We start from the raw sequence: 19,902 nt of genomic DNA on the forward strand, positions 1-19,902 counted from the left end.
CTCCTTAGCTTTCATACCACATTTTTCCAGAAGGAATTTGGAAGGTATATCCCCTTTCAATCCAGATTGTTTTGATTATTAAGACCTGTCCTATTAAGCACAGACTAACGAAATATTTTTTTAGCCCCTGAAGCAGGTGGCAAGTTGTAAAGGCTCATCAGAGGCTTTAACCCCAGGCCAACCCTACCTGCACTGCCCTCCTCTCACCCAATGCTTTCTGTAAGCCCTATGAATTTGCGGCCATTGTGAAATAATATAGTTGCACCTGAACAAGTACAACCACTTCCCAGCACCACCAAGAAAACAAAATGCTTCAAGGAAGAAAGGAGGGCAGAACAAATGTACTTACTGATACATCACTGAAAGTGAAGATTGAAGCTGCTTTTAAGGCAAGGGTGGCAAAGAAAAGGGTGGCAAAGGGTGGAAATGAAAAAATGAAGCAACAAAAGCAAGCAAAACAAAGAAGCAGGCTGTGAAGAGATTTGGTGAGAAGACGGCACTGAGGGTGAAAGTGAAACTGAAAAGGTTCAAACTGTGATTATTTCTGACAACGCAGACGATTTTCTTGGATAAGATAATGAAAAGGAATTTGAACTTAGTTTTGATTTGGGTTGTAGTTGGCAACTTTGTAAAAGTCATTTATGAGGACCATAAGTGAGAAGTTAGGACCTACTAAAGAGGTTGGTGTGATGAGTGGTGGGAGAGGTAATGTGTGACAGTGGCTTTAGCAGGCATATCATATCTACTTCGTGAAAGAGGATTTAGGGTTAAAAAAAAACAGTACTTGGACAGTATGTGATATTGGACGAATGTTTCGACTAAAATGTATCTTCACTAAACAAGGACAGCAGGCTCTCTCTCTCTCTCTCTCTCTCTCTCTCTCTCTCTCTCTCTCTCTCTCTCTCTCTCTCTCTCTCTCTCTCTCTCTCTCTCTCTCTCTCTCTCTCTCCTCTCTCCTCTCTCCTCTCTCTCCTGTTCTCGATGACTGGCGAAGTGTTTAGACTTTTTTGATATTTATACATTTTCTTGTTGATTTCTAACTGTCTTGATAAAAATTGTTATTTTTAAGTTTCTTTATAGTTTTTAGTTTAGCTTTTTTTAATTTTTATTAAAAAAAATGTTCCACTGAAAATCTTAAAATTAATTTATTCCGACAATCTTTCATCCCATGATTTGTGTATATATTTTGTCTTCATTTTAGGCATAAAAAAATCAATGGATAAACTTATTGAGAAAAACCGTGACAGCGTTATGTCTCCTGAAGAATTAGAGCAAGCCAAGACGTCTGTTGCATATGGTTGCATTAAATACGCAGATTTGTCAAATAATAGGAAGGGAGATTATATTTTTTCATTTGACAAGGTAATATTGTTGATATTTGTCATCAAGTGCTTCCTAAAGCTATGACATTTCGTCAGATCTTCTTTTCTTAATTTTTGGTTTAATTATCATTAAAATAGACCACAAATTTCCCCTTTTTAACTTAAAATACAACCGCTGAGGAACGCCAATCAGCAAATCTCCCCCATCACCTTCTAGAAAAATAAGAGTGTTCAGATCGTGCTCAATTTGGGTACAATATGGACATTTTTTTGAAAAAAAAATTTATTTAAAACCCCTTGCCCCTCCTGTCTCCCAGATGTATCCACACGCTTCCCTTCTGGGAAGAATTTTGGTTAGTACCATTTTTGATTTTGCTTCCGATTCTGGAAAAAAACTTTCCAATGACGGGTGGAGTATTGATTCGGATTACAGCGTTTCTTCTTTTTGTTCCAGTGATATATATTTCCAGAATTATAATATATAATTTCAGGAAATAGAATATTTTCTGGAAATATAATGTATAGTTCTAGAATTATAAAACATAATTCCTGGAATTATAATATTTCCTGGAATTGTAATATTTCCTGGAAATATAATGTGTATTTCCAGAATTATAGTATATAATTCCAGGAATTAGAATATTTCCTGGAAGTATAACGTATATTTCCAGAATTGTAATATATAATTCCAGGAATTAATTTGTTTCCTTGAAATACGATATATATTTCCAGAATTATAATATATAATTTCAGGAATTAATATATTTCCTGGAATCATAATATATTTCGGGAATTATAATGTATAACTCAGGGAGATAATATATTTCTTGTGAATATGATTTATATTTCCAGAGCAGTGTTCTCCAACCTAGTTTGTACACATCACTTGCTACAGCCCCCACCCCCTTACCTCAATCTTCTGGTTTTTACATTAAATCTATGTGCTAAATCAGGGGGCGGATAATACACTTTCATTATTCTAAAAATAGCTAACAAGCGTCCTTTTTTGACAATAATATCGAATTATTTAAGAGCCCTCCTCCATCCCTAATAGGGGCCAGATGCAACCTTGAAATTTACTGATTTCGTAGCTTTTCCCTCTAGCGTATTCTATTATACATGTTTCTCATAAAATTCAAGCTTGGAACTTTTCACTATCTTGAAAAAGGGGATTAGGTTAGGAAAATGGGGAGGGGATCTACAGACTTGTCCTTGAAAGGTATTTTGAAGCATATCCAAGGCTTATTTTTTCGCTCTTTGGGGTAATAACTGTAAATCAATGTATTCGGATCCAAACGAAACCCTGTATTCTCAATCCATTGCTGCATTGTAATCTGGATTTCGAATTCTTTGCCTGGAATTAAAGCACTAAATTCTCAGACGGGTAAACTTTTAAAAAAACTTAAGCTGTTCTTTGAAAATGTTTACACTAAAGCTTTCGCTTAACGATTATTTGAAAACAAGGCCTCTTTTAGGTGTATTTCCTTCACATAAGAAAATAGATTTTTTTAATATACGTTAGGGTACTGCCCCCTCATATCCCGATTAAAGCTTACAGATTTTTTTTTCGATAGCATTTTGGCCCTATTTAGTTCAAAACTGTCACAAATGGCACAAAATGTCAGAATCGGTGTTTTGTTATGGTGTGATTTTGTTTGTTACTTGGGAAGGCTCTATGGTCTTAATTAAACTTTCAATTAAATATTTAATGAATTAATTGAAAGGTTTTCACTAAACTTTGTTGAAGGGATTTCTATGAAGATTGCAAACCTTTTTGAGGTTTGGTCAGCATAAAAGTAGATTACTTTTTGCTGTGTAATCATTTTAGAGCTTCAGTTTCTATTTACAAGAAGCACTTATTATTTTAATAACGGGCCTTTTTATTGACGTGGCTCCTAGGAGCAATGACGCTAATCGAAATAGAGGCAAATACCTCTCACCTGTATTGAACGGCAACTTAACGTCTGTTGTTTTTTGGCCACGCCCCAAAACCTCCTGTATGTCAATGTTCTGTTCGACTATCTGACCATTTGTAAGCATAGAGTAAAGTCACCATAATTCAGTCAACAATGTAGTTGCACAGGACAAGGAAAGGGGGCAACCCTGCTTAACTCCCGACTCTCTTCATTCTCTTTTGATCCTTCAAAAGGGCACTAGAGCTTTTCTTTTCAATCGAATGAGCCCCCTCCTTCTGTACGAAAGGGTCAGGTTAAAAAAAGGATAATAATAATTAACATTTATTCCATACCACCTTTGCTTAGGCAGCATTATTCCCATGCCTATGATTGGGTTTGTTTGAACAATAATAAAAAAAACTGATTATTGAGTATTGGTGATTATTGTATTTTTTTAAGCCTAACTTAAAAATTTAACCGGATTTGTTTAGCTCGGAATATATTCTGCTTGATGATTTTTTTTTTTTTTTTTTTTTTTTTTTTACTTAATAGGATGAGTTTTTAGAGTTAAACAGTCTGTTCAGTTGAAGAATTTATGACCAAAAGTTAATATGGTACATCCTACTGATAATACAACCGTTACCACTACTACTTCTATTGCAACTACTTACGTTCTAAATATTTGACGTTCTAAATTGAATATGCAAATGAAGCTTGAAATGAACGAAAATCACTGCAAACAAGATTTTGGGTATTGCCTCCTTCTTTCACTATAACAGTCTAAATCCTACTTGTATGAACAAAATGTTGTTTATCTACACTTTCATCATACTACGAACTGTAGAGCTAATTTATCAGAAGTCAGACTTACTTTAGCTTAGAAAAATGTAAAATCTAAGCCAAAGTAAAATGTAAGAAAGTAAAATGTAAGTAAATGTAAGAAAGTAAAATGTAAAAAATAAAAAGTAAAATGTAAGAAAGTAAAACGTAATTAGAAAAATGTAAGTAAAAATGTTATTGGTGTATGTATACTCTACTTTAAAGGAGCAAAAATTGTGCGTGTGTTCATGTATGCAAAAAACATATTATTATACTACATTTATTATCTAAATATTCAAGAAAAAATTATCTAAGTAGATCACGACTTTGGGGAAGTTTGTTTCTTTTTCTCCAGGGGTGATCACATCGAACCTTGTTTTGTATCTATGGCATCATGCAAAATGATACAAGGTAACTATTAAATTCTCCAATTTGGTATGGATGACAATGTCGATTACCAAGATGACCAAAACAAGGATATTGAAATTCTTGACTATAATTTTATGTTTTAAATGGGTTATTGCTATATTTTGAGCCTTTGCCTTTGAATTTTCTTTTTATCATGTTCTATGAAGTGTATTTTTTGGACTTCTCATTTGTTTTTATCAAAATGGCCTTCTTGAAACTTTGATCATTTGGTGGCACCTGTGATCACAGCAGGCGTTGAAAAGAAAAGTACCATTGGGAAAAGAAAAGTACCAAAAGTACCATTTGGTGGCACCTGTGATCACAGCGGCGTTGAAAAGAAAAGTACCATTGGGAAAAGAAAAGTACCAAAAGTACCATTTGGTGGCACCTGTGATCACAGCGGCGTTGAAAAGAAAAGTACCATTGGGAAAAGAAAAGTACCAAAAGTACCATTTGATGACACCTGTGATCACAGCTGGCGTTGAAAAGAAAAGTTGGTTGCTCTCTTGTTGATTTTGGCCGTTGAAAAGTGTACTAGACCAGCAGTTCAGGATAAGAATGAGCTTCGCAAAGACATCATGAGAATTTATTTGTTGACAGGAACACTGGCAACCTCTTAGAGCTAGTTAAACTTATTATCAAGTATCATAACACAATGTAGTAGCATTTATGTTATTTTAAGAAAAATCCTGGCACTACCTCATCTCTGTTAATGTCAGCCCAAACTGAATTCAAAGCAAGTATTAGTGAAAATATGCTTGTTTGCAAATTATTGAAGAAGGTACTTCGAGCAAAAAATTACGGAACGATGTGAGACTCGTTACCAAAAACGTGACCAAAGGGCACAGATTGTACGCTATGTAGTCATTGATTATGAAAACTGTATTATTGAAATCAAAAAATCGTTTTCTAGGATTTGTAAAAATGTCAGGGCAGGATGCAGACAGAATTAGGAATTTAGTTTTTTAAAATTTGGAGATGATGAACTGAATTATTCCAAATGTAAAGGACAATCTTAAGACAACGTTTATGTGATGGCTCGATACGTAAATTGCTAAGATTGGATTTAATTTTAAAAAATTTGGAGATGATGAACTGAATTATTCCAAATGTAAAGGTCAATCTTAAGAAAACTTTTATGTGATGGCACGATACGTAAATGGTGTACAAACACACCTAACAAATCATCTGGCACTGGCAATAATCGTTCACTCAATCTTGTTGGCGTTAGCGCTGTCAAAAAGGAAGTGTTAATTATTGTTTTTTTTTTTCGAAACAGTTGAAGCGATTTATTCGTTTTTTTTTTCTTGTTCAACACAACGTTGGGATCGATTGGTATCATTTATAAAAATTACATTCAGAGCAAATGTGAAATGAGATGGAGGTCAAGTGGCGTTAAAGGAATGGCGCTAAAGGTGGCGTTAAAGGAATGGCGTTAATATGATGGCGTTAAAGGAATAAAAAGCTAGTTGCTCAATTGGATAAAACTTCTTGAGTCAATATTTAACGACTCAGGCCCAGAAACAGAAGCAGTAGCTTTAGGAGTACTGAGCCGCATATACGACTTCATTTTTTTTTTGCACTCCTACGTATTTGGGCTTATGTATTACTTGTCATCAATTAAACTATAAAAAAAAACTACAATCAAAAACTTTAAATTCTTTCGAGGCAGTGATAGGGGGCAGCAAATTTTCCTCCGATTTTTATTCGGAGCGCCCCTGCTTCAAGCCGTACTTTACCACTGCCATCAATGTGTCTCCCAATATTCTAGTTTTGGTTCGCCGACTTATCTTTTTATTCTTACAAAATTTTCTCTACTGTGAAAAACTTCCAGGGCCTTTTAACATCTTTGCTGCATCCACCTTCTTTATTATTAATACTACCTAGATAAATGATCGATCTTCTCGCTACTCAGCATCACCTTTTCATCTTCACTTATTCCTAGCTATAGCGAGTTAGTCCTCTTAACATTAAATTCCTAACTATTTTTGCAACCTGAACTCTCAAACCTTTAAAAGTTCAGTCATTTTGCTAACACATTTCATCTAGGATGTCTAAATCTTCGGCATTATTTAATTCTATGTTCTATTGGAATTATTATATTTTAGTATAATTTAATCAATTATAGATATAATTCTATGGAAGTTTCACTTCCCCATTTGATTCTGTGTTCTTCCATTGCCTTTGCTATGCTCCTCAATGATAAGTCCACCAAAATGAGCCATACCTCCTTAACTTTTCATTTAATACGGAATCAGCTACTGACCTCATCTCCTACCATAACTGCAGCAGTGTTATTCTCGTATATAAAAATAATCATTTTAACATATCTGTCTGGTATTATAGGCAACGCAATAACTCTGCTTAAGCAAAGAGCGGTGATTGGAGGGTGACCAGCCCCCCCCCACGCTCATCATTTCCTCAAACGCATTCTATCAAAATTCTGAGATAGCCATTTTTGCAGCGTAGTTGAAAGATCTGGAAATTATATTTTCGAAGATGACAACCCCCCCCCCGAACCTTTAGAGCAAGGGTTGTAGATTATGCCTTGGGGGCATAAAAGGCTTTTATTGAAAAGGTGGTCTCATAAACTTCAAAGGGGCTCCTTTGACTGGAAATTGTAAGTTCTAATTCCCTTTTTAGCAGTCAAAAGTAATTAGATGGCACCCAGCCCCTCCCCCCCTACATCCATCATTTCCCCAAAAACGTACTATCGAAATTTGGAGATAACTATTTTTTTCAGCGTTATTAAGGTCCAGTAATTATGTCTTTGAGGATGACAACCCCCCATAGCCACCAGGGCAAAGAATTATAAATTATGCCCCGGCGGAAGATAAGGTTCTAATGGAAAAGGTTCTAAGGTTGTAGTATAAGTTTCGAAAGGGGCCCATTTGATCGGAAATTGGAAGTTCTAGTGCCCTTTTTAATAGTCAAAAATGAATGGAGGGCAACTAGCCCCCCCCCCCCCCATGCCATCGTGTTTCCAAACACATCCAATCAAAATTTTGAGATAGCCATTTTGTCCAGAGGAATGGAAACATCCAACGATTATGTCTTTGAGAATGAAGCCCCCCCCCCCACAACCGTCAAGGTAAGGATTGTAAGCTACGCCCTGGGGACATATTGCGTCTTATGGAAAGGTTGGTAGTGTAAAAATAAGGGACTCATTAGATTTGAAATCAGAAGTTCTAGTGGTGTTTTTAAGAGTCAAAGTGATCGTAGGACAACTAGCCCCCCTTCACTTCCTCTTTTCCAAAATGCATCCGATAGAAATTTTGAGAAAGTCATTTCATTCAAAATAGTCAAGATATATCATATAATAAGGCCTTTGGGGTTGAAACAACCCCGCAGAACCTTAGAGCAACCCCTCATAAGGTTTTTATGAAAGGTTGGTTGTATAAACTTTAGAGGAAGAAATTGAAAGTTCTAGGTCCCTTTTAAGTGTCAGAAAATGTTCCCTTTAATTTTCAAAACTGTAAGTTATAGTTCCCTTTTTAGAGTCAGGGAATGTTCCCTTTAACCTTCAGAGAATACTTAAAAGGGAGACCAATTGACCAAAAGGCAATATGTACACGCTACTACTGTAAAAATGCTTCGAGGGTCTGCGCAATCTAATAGATCCATGAGGCAAATTATGCCCTGGGTCTTAGAAGGTTCTTATGGAATGGGTGGTCATACAAAATTTGAATGGGGCATTTTATTAGAAATTTGAAGCTATGGTGCCCTTTTTAAGAGTCAAAAGTGATTTGATGACAACAAGCCCCCCTCCCCCCGCGTTCTTCATTTCCTGGAAGACACATCCAATCAAAATTTTGAGATACCTGTTTTATTCAGCATTTTCAAAAGATCCTGAAATTGTGCCTTTGGAGATGTCAACCCCTCCCCCACGACCCTCAAGGCAAGGGCTCTGATCTAGGCAATTAGTTGTAACTGTCCTTAGTACTTCATGGTGTGCGGTATAAACCATAAGGTTTAACTGTATATGGTAATCAAATTTCATTCAAAATTCATTGTAACTGTCCTTGGTACTTTATGGTGTACGGTATAAACTATAAGGTTTAACTGTATATGGTAATCAAATTTTATTCAAAATTCATTGTAACTGTCCTTGGTACTTTATGGTGTACGGTATAAACCATAAGGTTTAACTGTATATGGTAATCAAATTTCATTCAAAATTCATTGTAACTGTCCTTGGTACTTTATGGTGTACGGTATAAACCATAAGGTTTAACTGTATATAGTAATCAAATTTTATTCAAAATTCATTGTAACTGTCCTTGGTACTTTATGGTGTACGGTATAAACCATAAGGTTTAACTGTATATGGTAATCAAATTTTATTCAAAATTCATTGTAACTGTCCTTGGTACTTTATGGTGTACAGTATAAACCATAAGGTTTAACTGTCCTTGGTACTTTATGGTGTACGGTATAAACCATAAGGTTTAACTGTATATGGTAATCAAATTTTATTCAAAATTCATTGTAACTGTCCTTGGTACTTTATGGTGTACAGTATAAACCATAAGGTTTAACTGTATATGGTAATCAAATTTCATTCAAAATTCATTGTAACTGTCCTTGGTACTTTATGGTGTACGGTACAAACCATAAGGTTTAACTGTATATGGTAATCAAATTTTATTCAAAATTCATTGTAACTGTCCTTGGTACTTTATGGTGTACGGTATAAACCATAAGGTTTAACTGTATATAGTAATCAAATTTTATTCAAAATTCATTGTAACTGTCCTTGGTACTTTATGGTGTACGGTATAAACCATAAGGTTTAACTGTATATGGTAATCAAATTTTATTCAAAATTCATTGTAACTGTCCTTGGTACTTTATGGTGTACGGTATAAACCATAAGGTTTAACTGTATATGGTAATCAAATTTCATTCAAAATTCATTGTAACTGTCCTTGGTACTTTATGGTGTACGGTATAAACCATAAGGTTTAACTGTATATAGTAATCAAATTTTATTCAAAATTCATTGTAACTGTCCTTGGTACTTTATGGTGTACGGTATAAACCATAAGGTTTAACTGTATATGGTAATCAAATTTTATTCAAAATTCATTGTAACTGTCCTTGGTACTTTATGGTGTACAGTATAAACCATAAGGTTTAACTGTATATGGTAATCAAATTTCATTCAAAATTCATTGTAACTGTCCTTGGTACTTTATGGTGTTCGGTATAAACCATAAGGTTTAACTGTATATGGTAATCAAATTTCATTAAAAATTCATTGTAACTGTCCTTGGTACTTTATGGTGTACGGTATAAACCATAAGGTTTAACTGTATATGGTAATCAAATTTTATTCAAAATTCATTGTAACTGTCCTTGGTACTTTATGGTGTACGGTTTAAACCATAAGATTTAACTGTATATGGTAATCAAATTTCATTCAAAATTCATTGTAACTGTCCTTGGTACTTTATGGTGTACGGTATAAACCATAAGGTTTAACTGTATATGGTAATCAAATTTCATTAAAAATTCATTGTAACTGTCCTTGGTACTTTATGGTGTACAGTATAAACCATAAGGTTTAACTGTATATGGTAATCAAATTTCATTAAAAATTCATTGTAACTGTCCTTGGTACTTTATGGTGTACAGTATAAACCATATGGTTTATGATTTATATGGCTACAGATGTATAAAGAATCAGGTTTCATTTTTACTACCCTTGGTATTCTAGGGAACATTGAACTAACAAACTTTTTTCTAATATACTTTTGACTATTTTAGATGCTTGAAGATAAGGGAAACACTGCTGTTTACCTGTTGTATATGTACACTCGAATACGAAGTATTGCTAGACTTGCCAATGTTGAGCCAAAACAGTTGCTCAACTATGCTAAAAATAAGGGTATAAAGATAGAAGATCCAAAAGAAATCAAATTAGCTAAGGTATGTAGTCTTTCTTCTAAGCATCTTCTCTATCAATTTTTTTCATAAAATTATGGGCTTATGTTGGATAACAGGTCATCATTTCAAACACAAAAATTAATTTTTAATGTGTCAAATTTTAATAAAAATATGAATTTTACGTTGGGTGACAGGTCATCATTTCACACACAAAAATTAATTTTAATGTGTCGAATTTTAATAAAATTATGAATTTTATGTTGAACAACAGGTCATCATTTCACACACGAAAATGAATTTTAATGTGTCAAATTTTAATAAAATAATAAATTTTATGTTGAATAACAGGTCATCATTTCACACACAAAAATTAATTTTAATGTGTCAAATTTTAATAAAATTATGAATTTTATGTTGAATAACAGGTCATCATTTCACACACAAAAATTAATTTTAATGTGTCAAATTTTAATAAAATTATGAATTTTATGTTGAATAACAGGTCATCATTTCACACACACACACACATTCACACACACAAAATTAATGTGTCAAATTTGAATAAAATTATGAATTTTATGTTGAACAACAGGTCATCATTTCACACACAAAAATTAATTTTAATGTGTCAAATTTTAATAAAATTATGAATTATATGTTGGATAACAGGTCATACATTTCACACAAAAAAATTAAATTTAATGTGTCAAAATTTTATTTCAATTAATGTCAAGTTTTAGTGCTAAATTAATGTTTAACACTTAACTAACACGTATTCAACAGCTTATTAAAGCAACTTGATGAGAAAGATTAATGTATTAAAACAAGGTCAATGTTATTTTTTTTTAAACTACCATTTTACGACCTTTTTCTTACGGGATTTTTTAAACCTCTCAGTTAAAATATTGTAACATAGCAAGTAGACATTTATAATTAAAGGATTTCTTACAAAAGTTGATCAAAATTTGGCACTAAAAAAGACTGATTTTCCTAAAAAATATACCTGTGTGAAACAAGGAAAAGGGGGAAATCCTAGGAAAATTGAGGACTTATCCCAGACAGAAGTTTTGGGAGAAGAAAATACAAAAATAACGGATATCTGGTTTTAAAAATTGGACAATTTTTAGACAAAACAAAATTAGAAACTAATTTTGTTTCTATTTTTATATGATATATGCGTTTTTGTGTCTTCTTAGGTTTGTAAACGATTTGTAGAGTGTAAGGCAGCAAGCGTTGACCTTGAAGTTGACGACCTCGGGTCAAGGGAATGATCTAGTGAATTCTGTTGCTTATCACTTTTAGGAAGCCCTTGAAACCGTGCGAGAACATCATAAGGGGACTGTCCTTATTTCATAACAGTGACATAACGCCAGTATTGCCATTTGCGCAGTTTAAATTGTTATTAATGTTTTCAGTCAGCCTTTCCCTTTTCTTAACAAAACCCCTCCCAGGAGTCGAAATATAGTTACTCCGTTTTATAAATGAAAATTGACCCCAACATTCGCGTCAAGAATCTATCTCGCGCGAAATTTGTTCATTTGTATAAAAGGTATATATTTCTTCTGGAACTATTGATATTATCCTGCAGGAATCCTGCAGATGTAATTTACGGAAAAAGGACAAAGTGATTACATCATCAGATTCATTAATTTCAGATTTGTCCATTCACCAAACCAGAATTAGAATGTTACTTAAACTTTTTCTTGGGAAAGACATAAAACTTGCTTAAAAATTGAGAAATTTTTACAATTTTTACCGTTTGAAAAATCTTGACCCTTTTTTTTTTAACGATTTTCAACGTATTCTTAATCTAAAAATCATGTACACCAAATTTCAATTTGGCAGATGGGTAGAGTTTAGTGCCATCTATGGAATGCTATCATTTTTTTTTTTTTTTTTTTTTTATGCGTGAAAACTATAGGAGAGTGGAAAAATAATATACGAAAAATTAGGCAGGAAACATAAACCTTACATTTGTAAAAAGGTTAGGGATAAAATTGTATTTCGGAAGTTAAGAATATTGAATTTAATAGTTGGTTACATTAATGCAATAATACTTATTTTGATTTATTTAATACATACTTTGTATTAAGCAGGAGTGAATCTCCAGCATTTTCATTTGGGGAGCAAGAGGTCTGGATAGTCAAGGGGCATGGGCTGTATGATAATTTTCTCTCCAAATTATGGCAACTGGGTCAACTTAGGTTGACCTAACTATATATAATTTTGGCACAGAAAAAACGTAATATTATAAAACGTAAAGTTTTTCGTACTTTATAAAAGCTTATTATTATAATTAAACGAACCTTCTGTTTCAGAAGTTGTTCTTAAAGAATTAGGACAGAAAGTCGAACTTCAGCATAAAGAGCCAGGTATTGAGGATGAGGCAGCCCTCGTTATATACGGAATAGTCCTATTTTTAATTTTAATGTTGCTCCTTACTTTCAGTTGAAAAAAACTTGCTTTTTATATTTAATTTCTGACCGTTTTTTTTTTTCAAATAATACCACGAAATCCGCCTTCCCTCCACGAAAAAATTATCCATGGAAAGTTCCTCTTGTGTAAAATCCCCTCCCCTGACAATTTCATCTTCGCTGAAAATTCCCCTCAAAAAATTTCCTGCGGACAGTTAGGCCTGGAAAGTTCTCCTTACCCCACTTTCATTTGAAAAAGACGTGTTTTTTATTTAATTTCTTATCGTTTCTAAATTATGCAAGAAATCGAACCTCTATGGATTTTTTTTTAACCCCCCCCCCCACGGAATATACCCCCGTAAATTCCAACCCTGCTGGAAATTTTTTTCGAGACAAATCCAACCTCGCTGAAAATTTTCCCCGGACAGTTCCCTGGCACATCTGCACATGTAAAATTGAATTACCAAAGAGAAAGTAAGACAAATAAAAAGAATTTCGTCCAGGAATTATAGCAAGTTCCCCCCGTGTAAAATTTTCCTTTGAAAGTTCAATCCCAGGAACTTCCCTCCTAAAGGAAAATTCCCCCACACAAAAGAAAACAAACGTCTGTATGCTTCCCAATAGCAATACTATATGTAAACAATGCAGAAATTTTATAACTCACAGCCTTTTCTCCAGGGGCTTTGGGGGGGGGGGGGTCATAACATCCCCGGAGATATATCTATTGGACCTTTAAACTATGTTGAACAAAATGGCCATGTCAAAATTTTGACCTCATAACTTTGGGGAAAAGGGGGCTTTGGAGGGGGGCACTAGAACGAAAATCAAGGTGCCATCAAGTAATGGCTAATTGCCATCAAACAATGGCTAATTGGCTAATTGCCAATACAGATAGTCTGAGTAAGTAAGTAATCAGATTAACGACACTTCTTGACTACTAAGGTCCCTGTGTCGGCCCTGCAGTGCATTGCTGCAGCATGATTCGATCTCTGGGTCCCGTATTACCAAGCTAAGGTCAAACCCACTGCGCCAACACAGGACACAGATAGTCTGAGTCTGACAATTGCAAATCTGTTTGAAACTGAGCAGAAATAAAGTTATAAAGTTATAAAGAAATAAAGTAAGACTTACAAAGAACAAAAGTTACAGGAATGAATATGTAAAACAAATAGAAATAAACATTTTTTAAGCATGATTTTTTTTTTCTCTCTCTTCTTATTCTTTTTTTTCTTTTTCCCACTTTTTTGTTTCATTTCGTTTCATTTTTTCTTGTTAATGTTGTTGGTATTAGTGCTCATTAATGTTTATCAGCCACTACTAACAAGTCTTTGACTTTCTAAAGTGGCTGATGTGGTTTTTTGTATATTGATGATGTGTATAATAAAAAGTGTGTGTGTCTCTCTCTCTCATGAATAATCAAGTCCAACTTAAGAATAATATATATTGCTTTGAACAAATATCAGAATAAAATATTGAGCGCTATATTGTCATGTCGTAATCTAATATCATTGCGAATATGATTATATCGCAATCCAGTTGGCTATATGCTATAATTGAATACTAGGTTTCGACTGAGGAGAGCCGAGCGTTAGCTAGATTTTGGTGTTGGCAAAATCTCATTGTGAGTTTTTCATAATCGAATATCGTAGCGAGTATGATCATTTCTTAAGGCTGTGATTAAGTGAACTTGAAAACTTCGAGCTTCAAAATTGAAGTTAGGGTAGCCTTCTGTCTCTCAATTCTCTAGAGACCGTCGATTGTCAAAAACCCTTCAAATAGCACTTATTCATTGGCGGAAATAGCAGGTTATTTATACCAGCTTGTCAATTTGGTCTTCAGGGGGATCTGGAACGATTCTTTCTGGCAAAAAACTTGTAAAAATTTAAGGTAGCTGAAAATATTCTATGGGACTGTTCGAAAACCGGAAAATCCATTGAAAAATGGTTGCAATCATCTTACAGGTTATTGTCTTCTGTACCGATTTTGTACCGATAGTACCGATTTTGTTGTAAAAGCAATATCCTTCATAGAGTACACTTGTGAAAAAGAGCTAGACATTTTCTAAGATTTCTAAGCAATCAGAGGAAATAGAGCAACATCCTATCAAACATTTTGTAGCATCATCAAGAAGCTACGGCCTGATATTAAAAGCGGTTTCTTCCGTCAATAAATACTTGAATATTTTTAAATATAATTTTTTCAATTTTAACATGGGATTTTCGAGTTCCATCAGTTCACTTAATCAAGGCCTTGAAAGTTTTGGTTGAGTTAGCTAAATTTTGGTGTGGGCAAAATCTTATTCTGAGTGTTGCATAATCAAATATCGTAGCGACTATGATCATATCACAATCAGGTTTGTTACATGCTGTAATCGAATACTTGGTTTTGGGTAAGGACAGCCGACTGTTAGCTAAATTTTGGTGTTAGTCAAATTTTATTGTGAATGTTCCTTTAACCATGTATTGACCAATTCGCTTAACACCACGACGAGCCTGTAGAAACAGTTTTTAAATCTTAATTATTAAGAATTTTTATGTTGGAGTGTGATCTTTCCACAAAATTATCCTACAAGCTTTCTAATGCATCCCTTTCTTTTTTATGATTAATTTTAATTAATTAATTTAATTACAATAAATTATTAATTGAAATTTAATTAATTTAATTTTGAAGTTTTATGACGTAATTCAGAAGATAATTGATATCTACATGTACTGATATCTACATAATCTACATATATAGCTAATAGCTAATATATATACCGTAGATATATAATCTACGTTTCATTGTCGGTTTTTGCTCCATTGTTATATTTCCCTTTTCATATTTTTTTTAGGAAATCTTGAAGTTTTATGACGTAATTCAGAAGGTAACGGATATATATAATCTACATATATAGCTAATAGCTAATATATATATAACGTAGATATATGGTCTATTTTATATTTTCAGTTTTTGCTCCATTGTTATACTTCCCTTTTCATATTTTTTAGCAAATTTTGAAGTTTTATGACGTAATTCAGAAGATGACTGATATATATATAATCTACATATATAGCTAATAGCTAATATATATAACGTAGATATATGATCTATGTTATTTTGTCAGTTTTTGCTCCATTGTTATACTTCCCTTTTCATATTTTTTAGGAAATTTTGAAGTTTTATGACGTAATTCAGAAGATAACTGACGATCTCCTTTTGCACTCACTCTGTGAATATCTCTATAATATTTCAACTGTTTTCTCTGATTTTTATGATTCTTGCTACTGTGTTGAAAAGGACCGAAATACAGGTAATATCTCCTTCTATATTGTCTGTATATAAAAAAAAAAATCAAACATACGTTTTTGTCTATGTATCTGTCTATCCTTCCCGTGATTTTCAGCTAAACTAATCAAAGTAGAAATATGAAATTTTTGCAGAATAATTTAGGAAACATGAGAATGCGAACTAGGCTATAAAACTTCGAAAAAAACAACAACTGGAAACGGTAACTTCAAATAGCATATGTGTGTGTTTATTTAATTTTTTGTGTATTATTTGTTTATATTTGTTTATATTATTATGTTTATTATTTGTTTATATTATTTGTTTATTATTTATTTATTATTATTTATTATTTGTTTTTTATTTTGTTTATTTTTGGGAGCGGGAGGGGGAAATTTGGTACGACAAAGCTCCTTTTTGGCCTAGGCTTAACTCAGTTTAGGGAGTCCCTCCATATTATTAACTCCAATCAGCAATACAGCCTTCGTGCTTTTTCTATGGGATTTATTACGCTGGAAAAAAAAATCCAACGTACTAACTAAAATTTTTGAGGGATTAAATTACAAAATTCTATTTTCAGCAATTAAATTTACTGTTTTTTAATAGTTAAATTTAGTGGAATACTAGTAAAAAAAGTTACTAAATTAAGCTGCGTTTGAAAATTAGTACCCTTGTCGCTGTTGAACTGCTTTGACGATATCCTCCATGTTTCCGATGTCTATATTTCATCAGAGCGGAAATATAGATGTATAGTATATATATATATATATATATATATATATATATATATATAGAAATATAGATATGTTTCTTGTAGACACCCTAAAATGCGATTGGACTTTCATTTAATGAATAACAGGACGAAAAATAAGTTACCAAGTAACCTCACTGTCAAGTAACCTCAAGTTGAATAAAGAAAAATTGAAGTTGAAGTTGTCAACATAGGCGATACCATGATTAAACCTCGCAACTCAAAAAAAGAATCCAATGTACTAACTAAAATTTTTGAGGAATTTAATTACAAAATTTTAGTTTCAGTAATTAAATTTACTGTTTTTTCAATAGTTAAATTTAGTGAAATACTATATTTAAATTTAAATTATATATTTAACTATATATTAAATATATTTAAATTAAATACTATAGTTAAATTTAGTGAAGTACTATTCCATTAGGCGCGTGTGCCCTATTGAATCCACATTCGAACGTGAATTCAATGTGGATTGCAACATTCATTAAAGCAAAGAGGGCACGCTTCCGGCTAATGGCCTACGTTTTTAGTAACCAAACTGGTGGGTAAATTTTGGGTTTACCATAGGCAGTGTCACCCCCAATGGAAATGGAAAGAGGTCATAAGGATGGATCTAAACAAAATAAAGGAGATAACAGGGACATGTGTGAAGACTGGGAATACAGCCTAAGCTAGAATATTTCGCTGGATTGCAGAATTCCAAAACAATTAAGATGCTTGGAAGAAGTATATGCATAGCTCTTGGAGCTTTTTAAGAAACCTGCCCAAAATATCCTAAAGTGACCAAATTCCTTTTTACTCCGAAAATGGCAACTAAAGTGACCTTTTTGGGTATCGCGTAGTATTTTGCGATGGCTTTATCAGGCTGCAGACGGGTCAGCCCATGACTGGGTCTCTCGGTGTTTACTTCAAGGGCAAACAGGCATAGGGAGTGAAATATTACCTTAAGGTGGGATTTCGTGGGTGGGAGGACAAGGTCAATTGTTTCAATAAGGGGTGGAGAGTTTTAAGTCTTCTAGTTGTTTATATTCTATATTTCTGTCTAATTTTTGAGGACAATGAGGATGTATAGGAGCTTTGGGAATTGACGTAGGGGATTTTTGAATTAGGGTATAAGTTACGGAACTGATACTTGCAATCCCAGTAATTCCCAGTTGGATGTCAAGAATGTGGGGAAGTGGATGTGGGACTCCCTCTGACGATTGGCACACAGATTGGCAGAAATTATTCTGGAAAAGATGAGGAAACATATAAAAGGGACAAAATTATTCTTTTGTTGTGATTCTTTCGTTTTTCTGTCATTTTATTGTAATTATATATATATATATATATATATATATATATATATATATATATATATATATATATATATATATATATATATATATATATATATATATATATATATATATATATATATATATATATATCTTTTATTTGTTTTTCATTTTATTCTTTTTATTTTTGTAATTTGTTTTTTTCTGTTTGATTAATTTTCTTCTATCTCGTTTAAGACGAGTATTGACCGTTATAGCCAAAACATTCACAAATAAGGATCTTATTGCCATTGTCTTAGTAGAAAAAAAAAGATCAGTTAAAAAAAAGTCAAGGTTGATTAAAAAGCTCGTGTTTTTTAATAGCAAAGACAGTGAAAATAAAATCAATAAACACAATTAAGGATACTTCAAAAATTAGGAAAAATAAGGAATTGAACTTTAACTTAAAAGACCACCAAATGCAGTTGTGCCGTTTTTGTTAGAAGGGGATGAAAAGAAACTTAAATGGGGGGAAAGAAACGTGAATTAAAAAATCAGCAAAAGATAAGCTAATATGCGTCAACTTGGCAACCCAAACGAAAATATACTACTGCCCTTAAAATATTTTAAAGTAACCAAAAGAAAAACTGTATAAATTGAGGTTTTCAGGTATGGGGCGGGGAGGTTTTTGTTGTGGTGTGAAGAATACAAAATTTTATTTTGGTTGGAGGGAAGATATCCTTCAAACCAGTCTCGAGTGGGACAACCACTCCCCCCCCTTCTAGTGTTTTAACAATCTTAAACCCCCTCCCCATCCAGGTACTTTAATGCGTTTTGCTAGAACATAGTTATACTTTAGAATCGTTTCTACTTTAGAAGAACTTCTACTTTATAATCCAAAAACAAAAACATAAATTAAAAGATAGGAATTGAGCAATTTTTTGGAAAACACTGATTGAAATCTTATATATATTTTTTTTTTTCGTTGTTTCTCCTGATTTTGCTGAGAAAATGTCTTCTTTTCTAATTTTTCCTTTTTGTATATTTTAGGGGAGGTGATCAAAGTCAACATGGATAGAATGCTGCTATGTGAAGTGACAGCCAATATTTTGGCAAAGTGTTTTGACATCCTAGGCTTGAAACCTGTGAACAGAATGTAATGTCTGGGTGAGGAACAACTAAAGGTGTGACCAAATGTTTCCGACACTTTGATGTTTAACATTTTTGTGAAATCTGAATGAGGAAAATTATAAGCATTTGGAAAGTATTTTTCTCAAACCTGTATATTTAAAGAAGATGGAACAATCTTTCCTCGTATATGTCCCGATAATAAGAATGTAGAGACCCCACAACCCCTCTCAGTCCACAAAAGGGTCAGGTGAAACCTACGGATTGCCAAGCTGAAGGCTCCTACACGACTTTCATCTGTCGGATTAAGTCGTCACCCTAGGTGCTCATTGCTCCAGGGCGGGTGGGGTGGGGCTCTTTCTTCAATCCTGTTTGATTCCAAACGGCTTTCTTTTATATCCTTCCTTTTGCTTTTCCTGAATAAGGGCATTCTATGTCAAATGATTGGACAATAATAATATCACTAGTTGATCAAGGGTCCTAACGGCAAGGATCAAAGACCTGAGCCGTGCCAAAGTAAAGCGATAGTTTAAAGTCATTGAGCCCTTCCGAGTGAAGCGTGGGCTTGATACAAGTTCACATTATATTCAGTTTTACCTGGAGCAAATGGTTTACCATTCATAGACCTAAACATGTTTATTGACACACTCGACATAGCACTAAGTTGCACTAAAACTGAGCTGTTTAGAACGTACATAAAAATCACACTAACACGAACTACAACTACGTTGTGCTGTTAAATAGACCCTTGAA

At 33.4% G+C, this 19,902-nt stretch overlaps 1 protein-coding gene across 1 annotated transcript in view; it reads left to right on the forward strand.

Moving 5' to 3' along the window:
• LOC136024734 (arginine--tRNA ligase, cytoplasmic-like) overlaps nucleotides 1–19,288 on the forward strand; it is a 72,292-nt gene extending 53,004 nt beyond the window's left edge. The window contains exons 9-12 of the mRNA XM_065700166.1: nucleotides 1,202–1,362; nucleotides 10,214–10,375; nucleotides 15,895–16,039; nucleotides 19,072–19,288. Of these exons, the coding sequence (XP_065556238.1) occupies nucleotides 1,202–1,362; nucleotides 10,214–10,375; nucleotides 15,895–16,039; nucleotides 19,072–19,181 (578 nt within the window). The 3' untranslated portion in view covers nucleotides 19,182–19,288. The remainder of the gene's footprint in view (nucleotides 1–1,201; nucleotides 1,363–10,213; nucleotides 10,376–15,894; nucleotides 16,040–19,071) is intronic.
• The last annotated feature ends 614 nt before the right edge of the window (nucleotides 19,289–19,902 follow it).

The sequence above is a fragment of the Artemia franciscana genome, chromosome 3 (assembly GCF_032884065.1).
Source record: "Artemia franciscana chromosome 3, ASM3288406v1, whole genome shotgun sequence".
Taxonomy (NCBI): Eukaryota; Metazoa; Arthropoda; class Branchiopoda; order Anostraca; family Artemiidae; genus Artemia; species Artemia franciscana.